Consider the following 20,156-nt stretch of genomic DNA (forward strand, 5'->3'; position numbering starts at 1 on the left):
TATGGACAGATTTAGATGAATCATGGTGGAGAGGTTTGGTGTGTGACAAGACTGAATCGATTCGATGTTGGTGAAGATCTAAATGTGGATTCAGATACGATAATTATTTAATTTTTGAGTGATTCTTCACCATTGAATGATCGAGCCAAAAGCTATATATAACATGATATTTTAAAAAGTTTTGGACGAGTTATGACTAAACTTGGTGGACGAGTTGTTTAGGTGACAAGAACAAGCCGATTATATTTTGGTTCAGGTCTAAATCCAGATCCGGCCTATCGGTGGGATACAAAACGTAAACTGTTCAGACAGGTGGAGGTATGCGCTCTACCGAGTGCTGTTCTAGTATAAAATGTTATTTAAGTATTAACATACATGTAGAGTATTTCAATTTTTAATGTTTTTTTTTCTGACAAGAAATGTTCAAAAGAACCTAACTCCAGTTTACACATTCGTTCTTATGGAAAAATGTGATTCGATTAATGTCGTTTCTCTTCAAGTCGCATCTTTCAAGAACGCCACTACGATGTTAAGTGAGGACCAATAGTACTGTACTTAAGAGGGAAAACACAACCAACAATAACAATCGCCTTGGGTAAGGCTTAGATCTGACATTTAAACAACACAGTGGGCCTCATTTTGGGACTGGTTGGGCAATGTGATTCAGGTGGTAAATCCCCCCAACGGAGTGCCGTTCTAGTTTTAGATGTGGAAATATTAGATGTATTTGTCAATAAAAAAAGATTGAAAATATGTAAGAAAAGATCATTTGCAATAATCATTGCACCAACACTGAATATACACTACTCACAATAAGTTAGGGATATTGTGGGAGTGAGTTTATTTTTTTATTGGGGTTAGGGTTAGGGTATTGAAATCAAGAATGCTGTGTTTTTTCATACTCATTAATAACCATAGAATTAGGACCAACAACTTTTTTCAACATAATTAATACACAAAATGAACCACACCAAAGAACCTGCCAATATCCCTTACTTATTGTGAGTAGTGTATACTTCCACCAAAAATCCTGAGTATGCATCTTTTTCAAACAAAGGCAATGCCTCGAAATACGTGGATTTACAAATCGGAAGTTGTTAGGGTTAGGCAATGCCTCGAAATACGTGGATTTACAAATCGGAAGTTGTTAGGGTTAGGCAATGCCTCGAAATACGTGGATTTACAAATCGGAAGTTGTTAGGGTTAGGCAATGCCTCGAAATACGTGGATTTACAAATCGGAAGTTGTTAGGGTTAGGCAATGCCTCGAAATACGTGGATTTACAAATCGGAAGTTGTTAGGGTTAGGCAATGCCTCGAAATACGTGGATTTACAAATCGGAAGTTGTTAGGGTTAGGCAATGCCTCGAAATACGTGGATTTACAAATCGGAAGTGTCTTTGCAATATGAAGACCGTCAATGATATAATCACTGTTGAAATAAGTTGATCATCGCCTTGAGCGCATCTGTAGAGATAGGTATAAATATTATTTTAGTCCACTGTAGTTGATCATACCACCAAGGTGACCTTGTACAGGTGAAGATTTGTGACTTTGTGGGAAATTAGTGATTGCCATAGCGATGTACTTTCCGATGCAGCTGCTTTGATGCAATTTTGTGGCCCCACGAGGAGGAATTATCTTGTAATGGCCTATTAATCAGCTTCAGAGTTCAGGAATACAGCCTTAAGGACGTGGACCTTACAAAGTTAATATTTCTCGACACAGATGAAAAGGCTTAAATCCATTGTCTGAAGAAGCCTTCTTGACTAAAACGGCACGAAAGATTCAAACAACTAGACCTTGCAAAAATAACCGAAAAACGTTTGTTTGTTTTTTGAACTATCAAACTCTGCAAGAAATGTCACCTCTCGACCTCCTTGGTTTAAACATCAGATAATACTTATCCCTGGATAGATCCCATTTCCAAGCTGGCCTCCAAATCCCGATGCTACAAAGTCATATTCCACAATCTCAAGTACTTTGTAGCACACCTCAAAAACAGATAAGACTCACACAAACAATGCAGCCTAAGGCAAGGCCAGTGGAGTCTTTAGCACTTAGGCTATGCCTAAAATACATCTTCCATGTATCTAATAATAATAATCATCATCATCATAATCACAAACACGAGTAATAATTAATCACTTTCTACTCCCACAATCATATTTAAATATGTTATGAATGTGCTGCCCATTTCAACCCGTATGAATTTAGAATGATTGAACGAAAAAGATGGACTTTGTTTTGAGTCAACTGATGACTTGCATGCAGCGCACACCCCTGTTAAGAGTGGTGTCATTGGTCCAAGTCCTCATCAGTCACAGTGCTCCTTGCCTTTAACCATGCCTTGGAACAACACAGATTCATACTGGAGGCTTGGAACTTCAAGAGCCGAGAGGGTGGTCTAACTGGGGAGACTGTAGACATACCCACCCAATATACACTTCTGATACAAATGGCAAAAACTGGATGGTGCAAGCAACTGGAGAAGGTGAGCAAAAAACAACACTCGGTCCCCAACACCACACCCACACATGTACAACACTCAACGGAAGCTCCACTAACCATACAGCCCACACGCCATCACATGCAACCTCGACATGAACCCAGTCATGTTCATGCAGTGGACACAAAAACAACAAGCAGACACACACTGTACACACCAGATTATGAGTAAATACTACAAAGAGTGGAACAGACCATCAATGATGCGATTTGACATTTATTGCTTAAGGTTTGGCAAAAAAAAAAAACCACTCCAACTGACCCCACGCACCCGGCACGTGATCGAAAATGAGTGGTAGCCTCAGGAATAAAAGTGGATACGTGCAGAAGCTTGGGGGTTGATTGGCCTGAGGAAGCTCGCTGGGAAGTAGGTGAAATGTCGCCTGAAACTGGGTAGGCTCTTGATTATTACCCCATATGCATGTGAAGCGAGAGGTTAAGCAATGGGTTCACTTGTCTGTCTGTCTGTCGGTCCGTCCGTCCGCCCATCCACAAAAATCAGTTTATGATCGAGGAACAACTTTATTTATATTTAATGGAATATTTTGAACACAAATCAGATTGTGAATCGGAAAACAAACCTGCTGTTTAGCAGTACTTGGACTCTGAAATTGTCCCAATTCCACAGGCGCATAGAGGAGTGAAAAACTTTTATACCTACGACATGTCACAGATCTACAAGGGCTTCACGTTGCTGTTGTTGTTGTTGTTGTTGTTGTAGTTGTTGTTGTAGTATAGCCCTGGACAGTTCTCTCGAACAGCCCCGCGGCATGGAGACAGCTGATCGACCTCCCAGGAGTGACCCAGAGATCCCCCACATCCAAAACAAAATGGTGTACCCCAGCCTTCACAAAGTCAAGGCCACAACAGAGTAGAGAGACAGTGAGAGAGAAAGAAGGGACAGAGACAAGAGGGCCAGTCCATGGGAACCAATCGGCACTCCGATCATGACTGCACTGAGCTGATGAATTCGGGCATCAGGGAAGAATGGAGACGATTTGGTCCTTGACTTGCGTTGTGGGTACAGCCAACGCAAAGAGGCATCCCCGATAGTTGCCACTGCTGTTGTTGTTGGGGTTCTTATTGGTGGTCGATTTTTGAAATGTGCACCCATTGGTCGGACAGCTGACTGACCCCACCCACATCTGTCGCTTGACTCCACCCACCATAGCACCGAGCCAAAATGATATGGCCACCATCTTGGTTTTCTGGTGTGCCGAACACATTAGTCCTGGAGGTCTTTGCTGATTATACACTGTCCGGCTTTGTTGCCTCAGATTTCCAATGGCTTTGCTTCGACCGAGTATTAAATTAGCAGTAAGGTTTAGTCAAATCCATACGCACCTCCTTAACAAAATAGTGTTTAGCCAATCCTTTTCAAACATCTTAAATGCTTTAGTTTCGTTTTTTAAAGCCAATTCACTCGTGCTTCATGGCAAATTACCGTACCTCGAATGGCCACGTACAGGTTTTCAAGAGAGAGAGAGAGAGAGAGAGAGAGAGACACACAGAGACACAGAGACACACAACAAATCTAAAATAGATAAATAAATCCTATGTTCGGAATCACAATGAATCTTATCTATCTAATCTTATTCATTCACATGGGAACACGGGACAGACACTGCACAAGGTTAATGAGACAGATTAGAGAATGTAAGCTGAGCCATGAGGCAATATTTTCCCCTGAATTAACACTAACCTGAAACGAAAGAAACCCGGAGATCTAGACTTGGGTCTCAAGAACGTCAGGGGTGTGTTCAGTTACCAAGCCGCTAGCTAGCGCTTGCCAAGCCAGTCGTTGTGTATCAACAGTTCTGAATAGAGTGCTTGCTCGAGTGCTGAAGCCACTTGGTGGGCGCTCTACAAGAAACTTGGTAACTGAACACACCCCTGACATTCTTGAGCCCCAAGCCTAGATCTACTGCAATCTAGATATCCCATCTTACTATAATTCACCAAATGTCCGTCCGTCCGTTCGAAGGTACCGCAAAAACGACTGAACCGATCACAACGATATTTTGGGTGGGTATTCCTAGGACCCCTTGAAGTAAAATAGGCAATATTGTTTTTCCAATATTTCCCAATTTTCCAGTTTTTACAAACACGATGGAATAATATTTACCGATATGAACAGTGATGTGGCTTTTGTTGAAATTCTACGTACCAGGAGAGAGTAGATCGACTCCTGACGAACTCTTCCGATATAAACGTGCGGCTCTGAAGTAACATGGCAGTGTGTGCAAAGCGACTGAGAAACAGGTGTAGCGGCCGCTTCCGTGTTACAGATTCGGCGCACACTCTTCACACATAAACGTGCGACTGAGAAAGACGTGTAGCAGCCGCTTCCGTTTTGCAGAATTCAATCTATTTTCAAAATGGGTGCCATGTACTGTTTAGATTTTGATGATTTGCATGTGATAAGATTCAACGGATGTTTATATGAATCGTTTAAAATAAAATAAAAGCCTTCAATTTCTGATATTTTGCCTTTTCATTTGGGCTTCCCAATTGAAGCCCCGCCCGTAGGGTGGGTACCGTTGCTAGTAGAGGATAATAACATGACCCTTCCTGCCACTCCCGTATGGAGCGGGTGTAACAGTTGCCTGAAACCAGACACAGCTACCCATTAGAGATGTAATTAATATTGAACCAAACCATGAAGACCCTCGGATATGACTTGAATAATACCTTCAACAGCAAGGATGAGTGAGATGAATGGACAGAGGAGGCAAAAAGTATATATTTTTTGTCACAGGTTGTGACTGCAGTGTGGTCACTCTTGTTTTACTCTGGCTGCCTGGCAGTCAAACAAAATTGAAAATCATTCTAAAAAGGAAACTTACTGTTTTTAAGGATGGCATAAAGGACACAAACAACAAGCACAAATAACTAATGTAACGTGTTAGATAGGGTGGTGTAATAGACTGTGTCAATATACTGTGTGTGACTGTGTCAACTGTGTCAATGGCGGTAAACTTCCGGAACTAATTTTTTTAACGACCTTCACAATCTTATTTTAATTATATGCTTGAACACTGTAGAACACAAATCGCCTTCCTAACGCTTCCAAGAATCTCGAGTTTTGCAGTGCTTGGACAAAATCGTAATAAATTTTGAGAGGAGTTGGCAGAAGGTTTGTAATTGGGCAAATGCATGGATAAACTTTGATGGTGACAAAAAAGACATGTCAGTGGAGCATCGTCAGCTCTGGACTGTTCTGTGTGACTCATGGGCTTTGTCTGGTTACAGTCATGCCTGTTGTGCAAGGTTCACAAACAAAAACACACATGTACTGTGCTTGGAAACGCAAAGAAACACGAGAAAAGAAGATGAGACAGTGAGATTCCCAGGCCTATACAGTCACGCCGCTGTCGGAGTCCCACTAGGACAAAGAAGAGAACAAACGGCAAGACGTCCAAGCCCACGCAACCATGTAAATGTTGGAGTCCCACCAGGAAAAAGAGGCAAAGAGACGGCGAGATGTCCAGGCCCACGCAACCAAGTGGCTGTCGGAGTCCCACCAAGAAAAAGAGGCAAAGAGACGGTGAGAAGTCCAGGCCCACACAACCAAGCGACTGTCGGAGTCCCACCAAGAAAAAGAGAAAAGACACTCTGGTACAGAAAGTATAACGCATTTGTCTAAGGTTCTTATTGCTGCTACCAAACAAGGTCCTCACTACATATGCGTTTGCCATCATTGTCCAATGTACCGCCAAATGGTACTGCAATTCAACATCACTACAGCAAAGCATCTAAGGAAGTTTTTCTACTCATGTGTATGCATGCTAGTGTGAAGGGGAAAATCTAGGTCTGGAAAACTTGTGATTGTGCTCCAAAACGAGGGAAAATGCCTGCTCAGGCTAAAACCAACAACTTGGATCTTGTGGATATCCCAACTGACTTGTGGGACCTAAATCTATTGGAAATTGGGCCGATCTCACTGAGGATTCCACTTCATGAAGACGGTGGCAACCCCCTCGTGCCAAGCAACGTGCAATTCACGTGCCAACAGTAAACGTAAGCACAGATCGCAATCTTGTGTGCACCCTACTGCCTAGGTTGCCTGCACAAGCTCTGATTGTCCACATGAAGCTAAGAGAAAGCAGAGTTACTAAGGTCACGGCATGTACCAGTATGTACGACCTGCTAAAATTATTCCTGCCTTTCAGTGGTTAAAGGCAAATGATCCACTGTGTAAATTCTGTTTTCAAGGGAAAGTTTTGGTGACTTGTGTGATGCTGGCCTACCTTTATGGTCTCAAAACCGTGGCAATGACAGAGAGACAACACCAGAGCTTTCAGGTCTGCGAGAACAACTGGGTCAGATGGATTGAGGGAGTGAAGAGGGTGGATATGAGGAGGATGGATGAACTGAGGGAGGAGATTGGTGTGCAGATAAGCTTGACGGGGAGATTGGGGAAATGCTGGCTGAAGTGGGCTGGACACGGTGCAGATGGAGGGAAGGGAGAATGGCAAAGAGAGCTGATAAGTTGAGGGAGCAAGGTAAGAGGAAAAAGTAAACCGTGGTTGAGATGGCAGGAGAGGAGTGATATCAATAGGGTGGGAGTGATTAGAGAGTGGAGAAGGATGACTGAAGACAGGGAAGTGGGGGAGTATTGTGGTGAAGATAGGGCAGAAGCTTGGTACCGTTGGACTTCACCTCATATAAAAGAAAAAAAGGAGAAAAAGACAAAGACATATAGATCAACACCAATTGGCTTGATGAGGCTGCACAAGATTGTGCTGTTCCCTTGGAGGCATTGTCATCAGAGCACTGTCCACCATTGCTACATAGGGAACACGGAACAACCAGATGTACATCAAAGGAATTTTAAGCCTTGGATTATATGTATATGCATACACTTAAACAACCAGAAAATTAGATAGAGGATGCCATTTGACCCATCATGCCTGTGTCACCCCAACACCAAATTAAAAAACACAGGTCAGGAGACAACGATGGTCCACGAGCGAGCGGTATTCAATGATAAAGGACGGACTATAACCGAAACAGGCCCGGACTGGGGGGTTGGGGGCCCACGTGGCAGGTGTCAGCCCCCGACATGCGGTGTACATGCCTATTTACAAAGGGCCTCAATGCGCTGCGTGCGCAGGCCTTTAAGAGCCAGCTGTACGAAATTGTGTGTGGTGCTGGCCCGGAAATGTAAAAACGAAGGTTACTGACCTTGAAATGAGATAGAAAATAATGTATAATCAGTTATGAGGTTAGTTAGCTACACAATACTGAAAATTCGGTTAGATTCCGACAACTTTGAAAATTTGACCTTTGCGACCTTCAAAGGTCAAAGGTCGAAGATTCTGAAATTTGTTGGAAAACTTATATTTCATGATGTATGTGATAATATAAGATCATGTACGACATTTCACCCTATCAGGAAGCGAACAATGTAACAAAACCATCAAAAATCGACTTTTCTAAATTTTGTGACCTTGTGACCTTGACCTTGGGGCGAAAATGAAAAATCGAGCTCCGTGGGGCTAGACACATGACATTGGCCTAACCAAATACCGAAACCCCTGTCAGATTCCACCAACGTCTTCGGAGAAGATGTAACTTGAACTCGATTACCCCCTAAAAAGACATCTTTTTGGGGCGTGGTCCGCCCACAATGTGTGCAATACGCCCACTCTAGGCAGGACACAACTAGATCATGATATCAACCTCCCACCCAAGTTTCATCAAGATCGGATGATATCATCGGGTAGTTATGCTGCAGACAGACAGACACACAGACATACACCCATGACAAATATAGTGGTCACTCTGTTTGATAACTCGTGAACCAATAGGGCAACAACCTCAACCATCCTCAGACCCCAATTTTTCTAATGCTTTGAACAAACATTGGTACATCACGGGTGATTAGACCCCAAATTTTTAAATGCCGGCAACAAACGTTGGTACATCACGGCTGATGAACAGAACGTTGTGGTAAAGTTTCATCGAAATAGTGTGTGTAGTTTCAGAAGAAAAAGCAAATTCCTATTTTGGGGGGTCAAACCTGGATCAACTTTCACCCCCTGTAGACCCCCTTAGATCCCGATCTTTTTAATGCCGTGAACAAACTTTAGTCACAACACAACACATATCATTTGTGCTAAATTTGGTCGCAATCCCATCAGCGGTTTCGGAAAAGAAGCTGCAAGTGTTTACGGACTGACTGACTGATGGACGGACGGACGGACTGACGACGAGTCATCGCACAAGCTCCCCTGAAGTTCGCTCCAGGTGAGCAAAAAATGAATTCCATGTTTTATCGCCATTTTACCCAGCGTCTATTACACCACCCTATCTAACACATCACATTAGTTATTCCTCCCTGTTGTAACAGTGTCCTTAAAAACAGTAGGTTTGCTGTTTGGAATTATTTTCAATTTTCTTTGACAGGCAAGCAGAGTAAAAAATATATATAAAAAGATCACACCCCTGTCCGAAGGAAGAGATTTAGATTGGCATGTTTAATATGAAATACGCCGAGCCTAGAAACGAATGAAACCCTTTGGAGTTACCCTTTAGGACTCTTTAGAATTACCCTTAGGACTCTTTAGAATTACCCTTAGGACTCTTTAGAATTACCCTTAGGACTCTTTAGAATTACCCTTAGGACTCTTTAGAATTACCCTTAGGACTCTTTAGAATTACCCTTAGGACTCTTTAGAATTACCCTTAGGACTCTTTAGAATTACCCTTTAGAACCCTTTCAAATTACCATTAGGACTCTTTAGAATTACCCTTTAGAACCCTTTCAAATTACCCTTAGGACTCTTTAGAATGACCCTTTAGAACCCTTTCAAATTACCATTAGGACTCTTTAGAATTACCCTTAGGACTCTTTAGAATTACCCTTTAGAACCCTTTCAAATTACCCTTAGGACTCTTTAGAATGACCCTTTAGAACCCTTTCAAATTACCATTAGGACTCTTTAGAATTACCCTTTAGAACCCTTTCAAATTACCATTAGGACTCTTTAGAATGACCCTTTAGAACCCTTTCAAATTACCATTAGGACTCTTTAGAATGACCCTTTAGAACCCTTTCAAATTACCCTTAGGACTCTTTAGAATGACCCTTTAGAACCCTTTCAAATTACCCTTAGGACTCTTTAGAATGACCCTTAGGACTCTTTAGAATTACCCTTTAGAACCCTTTCAAATTACCATTAGGACTCTTTAGAATTACCCTTAGGACTCTTTAGAATTACCCTTTAGAACCCTTTCAAATTACCCTTAGGACTCTTTAGAATGACCCTTAGGACTCTTTAGAATTACCCTTTAGAACCCTTTCAAATTACCATTAGGACTCTTTAGAATGACCCTTTAGAACCCTTTCAAATTACCATTAGGACTCTTTAGAATGACCCTTTAGAACCCTTTCAAATTACCCTTAGGACTCTTTAGAATGACCCTTTAGAACCCTTTCAAATTACCATTAGGACTCTTTAGAATTACCCTTAGGACTCTTTAGAATTACCCTTTAGAACCCTTTCAAATTACCCTTAGGACTCTTTAGAATGACCCTTAGGACTCTTTAGAATTACCCTTTAGAACCCTTTCAAATTACCATTAGGACTATTTAGAATTATCCTTTAGAACCCTTTCAAATTACCCTTAGGACTCTTTAGAATGACCCTTTAGAACCCTTTCAAATTACCCTTAGGACTCTTTAGAATTATCCTTTAGAACCCTTTCAAATTACCCTTAGGACTCTTTAGAATTACCCTTAGGACTCTTTAGAATGACCCTTTAGAACCCTTTCAAATTACCCTTAGGACTCTTTAGAATTATCCTTTAGAACCCTTTCAAATTACCCTTAGGACTCTTTAGAATTACCCTTAGGACTCTTTAGAATTATCCTTTAGAACCCTTTCAAATTACCCTTAGGACTCTTTAGAATTACCCTTAGGACTCTTTAGAATTACCCTTTAGAACCCTTTCAAATTACCCTTAGGACTCTTTAGAATGACCCTTAGGACTCTTTAGAATTACCCTTTAGAACCCTTTCAAATTACCATTAGGACTATTTAGAATTATCCTTTACAACCCTTTCAAATTACCATTAGGACTCTTTAGAATTACCATGAGGACTTTTTAGAATGACCCTTTAGAACCCTTTCAAATTACCCTTCAGAATTACCCTTAGGACTCTTTAGAATTACCCTTTAGAACCCTTTCAAATTACCATTAGGACTCTTTAGAATTACCCTTTATAACCCTTTCAAATTACCCTTAGGACTCTTTAGAATTACCCTTAGGACTTTTTAGAATGACCCTTTAGAACCCTTTCAAATTACCCTTAGGACTCTTTAGAATGACCCTTAGGACTCTTTAGAATTACCCTTTAGAATTACCATTTCTAATTCCCCTTTTGAATTGCCCTTTAGAACCCTTTCAAATTATCCTTTAGAATTACCATTTCTAATTCCCCTTTTGAATTATCCTTTAGAATTACCATTTAGAACACTTTTGAATTACCCTTTAAAATGCGTTAGAATTACCCTTTAGAACCCATTAGAATTCCCCTTTAGAACGCATTAGAATGCTTTATAATTAAACACAGTGTGGTGGAAAGTTTCTTCTTCATTTTTGACGGACGGACGGACATAGCCAAATCTTGAAGCGGCTTCACCGCTTAAATGATCATGCGGCTACACATTCGGCTGAAGTACCCGACGTTGCCCTGTGGGGAGGGGGGGGGGGTGTGAGAGAGAAGGGGGAGGAGAGGGGAAGGGGGAGTGATAAAGGGGGAGTGATAAAGGGGGAGGGGAATGGGAAAGGAGGGGGAAGGGGAAAGGTGGAAAGGGAAGAGGGGGAAGTGACAGGGAGAGGGAAAAGGGGAAGGGAGGGGCAAGGGAGAGGTGAGGAGCAAGGGAGAGGGGCTGGGAGGGGAGGTGAAAGGGGAGAGATGTACTGTATCTTTGGGGGGGGAGGGGTTTTACAGGCACCTCCGTTGGGGGGACGGGGGGAGGGAGAGGAGAAGGGAAAGGGAAGGAGGACAAATTTACCCATGTGAAGAGTGCTTCAACTTCAGCGTTGCCCAGGTAAATCAAGGAAATGGTAATACCCTCTGTCACAACCACCGGGTGGCGCTACCCCCCACCCCATAACCCAGCTCCCTACATCCCAGCGTGAAGCCGCAGCAACATAGCTTTTGGTACCCCCACACACAAAGTTGTATTTGTACCAAGAGTTTGGAGTTTGCAACTTAAAATATGTGGCTGTGCATAGAACACACACATACAACAAAGAGAGATGCCATACACACATACACACACACACACACACACAAACACACACACACACACACACACGCTACATGTGCTGCGGCTTCCAATTCCCCATTTCTCCTTTGAAGTTAACTAATTAAACGCCAAATTGTTTCCGTCATTCTTTGTGTAACCCTGAGTACTGTTTAGTTGTGTAACCCACTACTTATTGCAACTCAGATTACTATATTCTTTCATGAAATATTTGTGTGGGGCTCAGCCAGCCCATATATATATATATATATATATATATATATATATATATATATATATATATATATATATATATATATAGTCACGTGAAAAAGTAAGTACACCCCCATGTAAAGTTTTGACTTTTTCAACATATTTCAACATACTTTCAACTTTTTCAACATAGCTATTTGATCTTCATTTCAACAATATTGATAGATAAAGGTGATATAATGTAACAAATATCATGAAACATTTACATTTTGTAGTCCATTGTATAATTTAAATAAACATAAATGCAAATTTCGCATGTGGAAAATGTAAGTACACCCCTACATTTATCACTACTTCAAATACCTAAAATTAGAATCAGGTGCACCAGCTCAGGTGCAAATGATGAGAACATCGCTAGAGAGGATCTTGGAGGAACCTGTCTTATTTAAACCTCAGACATTTCGTTTGGTTTGCTCTTTGTTGTTGAAGTGTGTGGCGTCACCATGCCGAGATCAAAAGAGCTCTCTGAGGCCTTCAGAAAGAAGATTATAGATGCCTACGAGTCTGGGAAGGGATTTAAAAAGATCTCCAAACAATTTGAAATCAATCATTCGACTGTCCGGAAGATCATCCACAAGTGGAGAAGATTCCAAACAACTGCCAAATTGTTCAGGCCAGGCCGCCCCAGCAAGTTCAGCCCGAGAGCAGACCGCAAGATGCTGAAAAGTCTCGAAGAACCCCAGAATGTCATCACGGGACCTACAGCTAGCTCTTGCCACTGTTGATGTCAAAGTGCACGAGTCTACAATTAGCAAGAGGCTGCACAAATTTGATCTACATGGGAGGTGTGAATGAATGAATGATCGTTTTAAGGCCATTTTTCCCCGCTAGAGCAGGGGTTAGCCTTGCGGGCCCCATGACAACCATGGTTCCCTGTTTGAGGCAATGTTTTATGGCCGGATGCCCTTCCTGACAACAACCCTTGGTCACGCTCTTACGATGCGCAGGGATACGGTGTACCTGTTCTAAATCGGGGTACACACCGTGATCATTCATCCCAGCAAGCTGGTACTCAATTTGCCGACCTCGGAAGGATGACAGGCTGAGTCAACCCCCCTGGCGTTAATTCAGCGATCGACCGGGATTCAAACCCAGGACCTTAGGATCCCAAGCTGGCACCCTAACCGCTAAGCCAACACCAGGAGGTGTGCCAGGAGGAAACCTTTGCTGTCCAGAAAGAACATCAGGGCAACACTAAAGTTTGCCAATGAACACCTAGGCAAAGACCAGCACTTCTGGAACAATGTGCTCTGGACAGATGAGTCAAGGGTGGAACTATTTGGCCACAGTACCAGAAGACATGTTTGGCGAAAACCAAAGACAGCATTCGACCGCAAGAACCTGATACCAACTGTAAAGCATGGTGGTGGAAATATTATGGTTTGGGGCAGCTTTGCTGCATCAGGGCCTGGGCAGCTCACCATCATATAAGCCACTATGAATTCTTCATTGTACCAGAGGGTGCTTGAGGATAATGTGAGGCCATCTGTCGGAAAGTTGAAGCTCAACTGAAGGTGGACCTTGCAACATGACAATGACCCTAAACATACTAGTAAATCCACCAAGGAATGGCTGAAAAGAAAGAAATGGAGGGTTCTGGAATGGCCAAGTCAAAGCCCGGATCTAAATCCCATCGAGATGTTGTGGGGGGATTTGAAACGAGCTGTGCATGCAAGAAACCCCTCAACCATCGCACAGCTGAAAGAATTCTGCATGGAGGAGTGGGCAAAAATTTCTCCCAGTCGATGTCAGAGACTGGTCGACAGTTATAAGAAATGTCTACTTGAGGTTGTTTCTGCCAAAGGGGGCAATACCACCTATTAGAGCCAAGGGTGTACTTACTTTTTCCACATGCGAAATTTGCATTTATGTTTATTTAAATTATACAATGGACTACAAAATGTAAATGTTTCATGATATTTGTTATATTATATCACCTTTATCTATCAATATTGTTGAAATGAAGATCAAATAGCTGTATGTTGAAATATGGTTGAAAAAGTCAAAACTTTACATGGGGTGTACTTACTTTTTCACGTGACTGTATATATATATATATATGTATATATTCCTGTGGTTTTTAGAACCCTCCACTTTGTAAATATTGTAATATCCCTTATAAATAATCCCCTGTAAATATTCCCATTTTGGGGTTAAAGGTCAAAGATCGCACCATAGTTAGGCCACGAGCAACACGTAGAACACCATAGGATATTCTTTAGTTATTTCATTAGTATGTGTTTCAGGTAAGGATCTGTTCCCAATAGTTGAATCTGCGTTGTATTAATTAAATAAGAGTAGGCCCCCTTTTCAAGTCATATTGCGGCATAGCCTTCCTCCAAATCGGGCTCCCTTGCTTGCCAGTAGCGTTCGCTGCCTGGCTCAGCCGCCATTACGCACGCGGTCAAGCTGGAGAGGAAGGGCGGAGCGCCAAGAACGAAGGCTTGGCCCCTCAACGCCCCAGCAAGAGGCGGACCGGTGAGCGCTCGCGACCACTCAGAGCCGAGGCCAGCTCACCGGTAGGCGGATCCAACAGGCAAGCGGCTTGATACGCGAGTGGCCAATATAAGCGGGTGCGTGGGACTACTTCAAGAGATGCGGGGGATGAGCCAGATGAGTGAGAGAAGAGAGGTGCCCGGGAGAACGATTTGAAAGGAGTCCTGGCTTGCCGTTTATGAACTATTGGAGGCGCACAACTGGCAAAAGGCATAAGGGACAATCTATTACGGACGCCGTATCCCAGTCTTCCCCCCCGCGATATAATTAATTGTCCGCTCACATTAAACGCCACGTGAAGCTGCCGGCCGCTCGTGCCGCGGTACGAGTGAACACCTGGAGCGTGGACCGGAGCGTGAACTTGGAGCGGGACCTCGACGCCTGTGCCATCTGCCGGACCTCGACGCCTACCACCTGCCAGGACCCTTCCCTTCCTTCTCACCACCACCACCCTTTTCGTGTAAGTGTGTTTGTACTGTCCTGGGAGTGTGATAAAATAAGAGTGTTTAAGGATTGCCCTGTGTATCTGCTTCTTCCTCTTCCTGTACAGTCTTACCTTTCGTTTCTTCCTTGGTTTTGGTTTTGTACATAATTAATAAACCCGTGTTCTTCCTTCTTATTCTTTGGGTTTCCTCTCATCCGGTCGCTTTAGTGATTTCTCCATTGATATACGTGGCACGATTTGGCCAACGCTCAGGATCGGGTTCGTTTTATTGCTAACGGCTCGAGCTTCAGATTGCTAAACCGCTCGGCAATCTTCCATCTTCTCCGTGGCTCGAGCAGAAGTATCGCCTTGCTTTGCGGAGAGGGGGGCAAAGGTATCTGGGAATCCGTTGACCAGTCACCCTGGTCAACCTCAACCCCGCAAAGGAGCACGATATCTCCTAGGACTCGGACGGCCAGCTTAATATACGAGGGGATTAAACCCCCCTCGGTAAGGGGAGCGCCGTAATCCGAGATCCGCAACAATATATATATACATACACTACAATATAAGACCTGTCACTTCGCTCACGGAAATACAAATCTTTGCTGCGATGGGCTAATCTATGGGGGAAGAAGAAGAGAAAAAAAAAAAAGGATTCCTGGGAGATCTTGCTGTCCGTGCAGGGATAACCAACATCACGTGTTGGTATTTGCAGTTTTGACACGCGCGTGTTCATGTACCCATTAAAAAGAAAAAAAAATGGGATCACAAACACTCCCGGGAGCTACCCGAATCCACTGTAATTTGATTTATTGAAATCCGTTAATCCGTTCTCAAGTTATACACGGCAAACAGACAGACGATACGGCTCCTTTCATAATATATATATATATATTCACTTTATCAAGGCACAACGTTTTGTTTTTGATTTCCAATAGCTGCCACTACCCACAACACTTGATAAAATAGTACTGTAAGAAATCATGTTTAATATTGCATCATTCCCCACTTTAAGAGCAAGTACAAATTCGGTGGTTGAGGCTTCCATAGGCCATGGTGTCCAGGAGCGATTGGCCTGGCTTTAAGTTGTTGCTCTTGTTTGGAACTTCAGATATTCAATGTTCCTGAATGGTCTTGAACACCTTTGTAAATGGCGTCCATCTTCGCAGTGTGGATTGGTTTTGGTGGTGGGGAGGAGAGGGGTGGTGATGAGGAGAGGAGTGGTGGGGAGGAGAGGGGTGGTGGGGAGGAGAGGAGTGGTGGGGAGGGAAGGAGTGGTGGGGAGGAAAGGAGTGGTGGGGAAGGGTGGTGGGGAGGAGAGGGGTGGTGGGGAGGAGAGGAGTGGTCGGGAGGAGAGGGGTGGTGGGTAGGAGAGGGGTGGTGGGGAGGAGAGGAGTGGTGGGGAGGGAAGGAGTGGTGGGGAGGAAAGGAGTGGTGGGGAAGGGTGGTGGGGAAGAGAGGAGTGGTGGAGAGGAGAGGGGTGGTGGGGAAGAGAGGAGTGGTGGAGAGGAGAGGAGTGGTGGAGAGGAGAGGAGTGGTGGAGAGGAGAGGGGTGGTGGGGAAGAGAGGGGTGGTGGAGAGGAAAGGAGTGGTGGGGAGGAGAAAGGTGCACCACAGTCGCAGATTGGGATGTTTCAGTTCAAGTTTGAGTGTGCCGTCCCATATATAGCTTACACCAGTTACATTGTTTTACAAACACCATATTAAAATCACAGAAGTACTACACTGTATGGTACTGGATGTGTATGGCAGATGATGCTAAATGACTGGGATTTACACCAAACTCTATATCAAGACTCTCTCGTTATTAGGTGTGGGGAAGCCTATATATACTCACTCACATATGTAAAGTGAGGCATTCTCCTCACGCACACTATCATCCAAGTACGTGGGTCCCAGGATGTAGATCGGAGTCGACCCCATACCCACCAGTATCTGCGCGCACATAAACAGTGCCAGGAAGAGGGGCTGACGACCATTGCCCCGAGACTGCCACTCGCACGCGCTTTGAAAAGAGCGCGCGGCCGGAGACCCCGATGAGGTCTCGAGGCCACGAGTACGGTTCGGCTCACGGTCCACGCAGACCGCCGGAGCGACGGTCTCCGCGGACTCGCGCCGCACCGAGTCCTCGAGCGTGAGGTGAGAGGGACCGATGAAATGAGGGACGGTGAGCAGCACGGCACCAAGGGCGATGAGGGCGCCGCCCGAGGCGAGCCAGCGAGGTCGGTGACCGCGGCCGCCGCAGTAGCTGACGAACACCACGACCAGGAGGCTACCCACGTCGAAGCTACTCACGAGTAGACCCGCCTCGGAGCTGCGCATCCTGTACTGCCTCTCCATGGTGGTGATGACGCTGCTCAGGTATCCGGAGACCATGAGGGCCTGAATGAAGGTCATGCAGCACAAGCACAGCAGGAAGACGCGCGGGTCCGCCGGGTGCCAGAGCTTGCATGGCGCACACCTGCTCGGCTCTGCTTCTCGTGGCAACTCTTTTTCCTTGGAGGAGACGCGATGCAAATCCGAAGCCCCGGGCCCGTCCAGCTCCGGCAAGCTATTAGACTTCATGTCCGACTCGCTGGGCGCGTCGTCCCGCACACCCGCAGGACAAGGCGCCGGCTCGCCCATGGCTCTGGCTCAGCGCGCCATAGGAGAGCGCGCCCCGTCCCAAATGCCGGCCCAGTTACAGGTAGCGCCGCGTCGACCTTGGTGCGTACCCGAGCGCATTTCCGCAGCACGATCTCCTTCCCTGCGCGCACCCGCACCTCAGCTCCGTTGCTTGAGCGGGCGGACAGTGCACGGGCGGACCGGCATTCCTTGCGGTTAAGCACAAAGCGCGGCCGCTCCATCCCGCGCCAGGAGGACCGCAGCGAACGGCGCAGCAGAACTGTCGGGAGACCTCGCCATTGGGCACCCGTGCCTGAGGCTCCGCCTTAAACACTCCTCACTTGGTTTCCTCATATAAACCACCATCCTTAACACTTCTCACTTGGTTTCCTCATCTACTTCCCCATCCTTAACACTCCTCACTTGGTTTCCCTCATCTACATCCCCATCCTTAACACACCTCACTTGGTTGCCTCCTCTAAACCTCCATCCTTAACACTCCTCACTTGGTTTCCTCCTCTAAACCACCATCCTTAACACTCCTCACTTGGTTGCCTCATCTAAAGTCTAAACCACCATCCTTAACACTCCTCACTTGGTTGCCTCTTCTACATCCCCATCCTTAACACTCCTCAATTGGTTGCCTCATCTAAAGTCTAAACCACCATCCTTAACACTCCTCACTTGGTTTCCTCCTCTAAACCACCATCCTTAACACTCCTCACTTGGTTGCCTCTTCTACATCCCCATCCTTAACACTCCTCAATTGGTTGCCTCATCTAAAGTCTAAACCACCATCCTTAACACTCCTCACTTGGTTTCTTCTTATACATCCCCATTCTTAACACTCCTCACTTGGTTGCCTCCTCTAAATCACCATCCTTAACACTCCTCACTTGGTTCCCTCATCTAAATCACCATCCTTAACACTCCTCACTTGGTTCCCTCATCTAAATCACCATCCTTAACACTACTCAATTGGTTTCCTCATCTACATCCCCATCCTTAACACTCCTCAATTGGTTTCCTCATCTACATCCCCATCCTTAACACTCCTCAATTGGTTTCCTCATCGACATCCCCATCCTTAACACTCCTCAATTGGTTTCCTCATCTACATCCCCATCCTTAACACTCCTCACTTGGTTTCCTCCTCGAAATCACCATCCTTAACACTCCTCACTTGGTTGCCTGGTGGTGAACAGCTGTTTTAAAGACCTGGAGGGAGGCGTGGGATTGAAGAGAGTGTGGGAGTTTCTTCCAGAGGTGGGAGAAAAGAGGAATGAAAGAGTGAAGGTTAGCAGAGTCTGGGATTTGGCAGTTTCACCGGAAGAGGATTGCTGGCAGATGTGCATCCTGCAGGAACATTTGGGGGACACAGCACAGACAGAGCAGGGGGGTGGCAAGGCCGGAGAGGAGTCGGTAGAAGACAGAAAGACCACCTACCTGCCTGTGGTGAGTGAGAGAAAGACCCTCAGAATCAGCTTCATCACGGGAGATTCCAATGATTCTGAAAGCTTTGGTTTCAACAGCGTGAAGCCGATCGAGGTGTGAGGCAGGAGCACCGGCCCAGAGGGGAGAGCAGTATTCCATTGAGCTTTTTTTTTGTTGTTTGTTTTTTTTTGTATACAAGATCGAGGCTCGTGAAAGAGCGAACATTTATCACACAGAAAGACAAACCGACACATAACCGACAAACCGACACATAAAACAAATAACATCGGGAGCGGTAGACAAGATGGGGAGAGAGGGGGAAGGACACAAACACAACATTTGAGAGCAGGAACCGAGAGACATGGAGACATCGAGAGATCTGTGGGAGGGAGAGGGCTTTGGGGGGGAGGCATGGGAAAGGGGGTGGGAGAGGCATAAAACATATGGACACTGCCAGGACTACCAGGAAAGAAGTTGGAATTACAAACAAGGTGGATCTGGGGTGAATTAGTGGGGGTAGAAAAGATCAAGGTTTTGGATGGGGGAAGATAAGAGATGGTGGTGAACAGCTGTTTTAAAGACCTGGAGGGAGGAGTGGGATTGAAGGGAGAGTGGGAGTTTGTTCCAGAGGCGGGAGAAAAGAGGAATGAAGGAGTGAAGGTGAGCAGAGAGCCGAGATTTCGGCAGTTTAACCATCAGAGGCTTGCTGGCAGATCTTGTGCGACCTGTAGGAATATTTGGGGGACAGAGCACAGAGAGAGCTGGGGGAGCAAGGCCAGAGAGGAGTCGGTAGAAGACAGAAAGACCACCTACCTGCCTGCGGTGAGTGAGTGAAAGGCCCTCAGAGATAGCTTCATCGCGGGAGATTCCAATGATTCTGAAAGCTTTGGTTTCAACAGCATGAAGCCGAGCTAGGTGTGAGGCAGGAGCACCAGCCCATAGGGGAGAACAGTATTCCATTGAGCTGCGGATGAAAGCCTTGTATGTGGTGAGGAGCTCAGGTGTGCCTAGGAAGGACTTCGCACGACGGAGGATGCCCAGTCGGCGACTGGCTTTGCAGGCCAGCTTGGAAATGTGGTTTTCCCAAGAAAGATCATGGCAGATAGTGAGACCCAAAAGCTTGAGCGACAGAACTTCTTGGAGAGGATTGTTGAG

The 20,156-nt window shown here is 45.1% G+C and overlaps 1 protein-coding gene across 1 annotated transcript in view; it reads right to left on the reverse strand.

The window, feature by feature from the left end:
• LOC137438679 (solute carrier organic anion transporter family member 5A1-like) overlaps positions 1-17,882 on the reverse strand; it is a 104,855-nt gene extending 86,973 nt beyond the window's left edge. The window contains exon 1 of the mRNA XM_068133921.2: positions 16,805-17,882. Within this exon, the coding sequence (XP_067990022.2) occupies positions 16,805-17,588 (784 nt within the window). The 5' untranslated portion in view covers positions 17,589-17,882. The remainder of the gene's footprint in view (positions 1-16,804) is intronic.
• Positions 17,883-20,156: the final 2,274 nt, after the last annotated feature.

This window comes from Myxine glutinosa, chromosome 13 (assembly GCF_964187855.1).
Source record: "Myxine glutinosa chromosome 13, kmMyxGlut1.1, whole genome shotgun sequence".
Lineage (NCBI taxonomy): Eukaryota > Metazoa > Chordata > Myxini > Myxiniformes > Myxinidae > Myxine > Myxine glutinosa.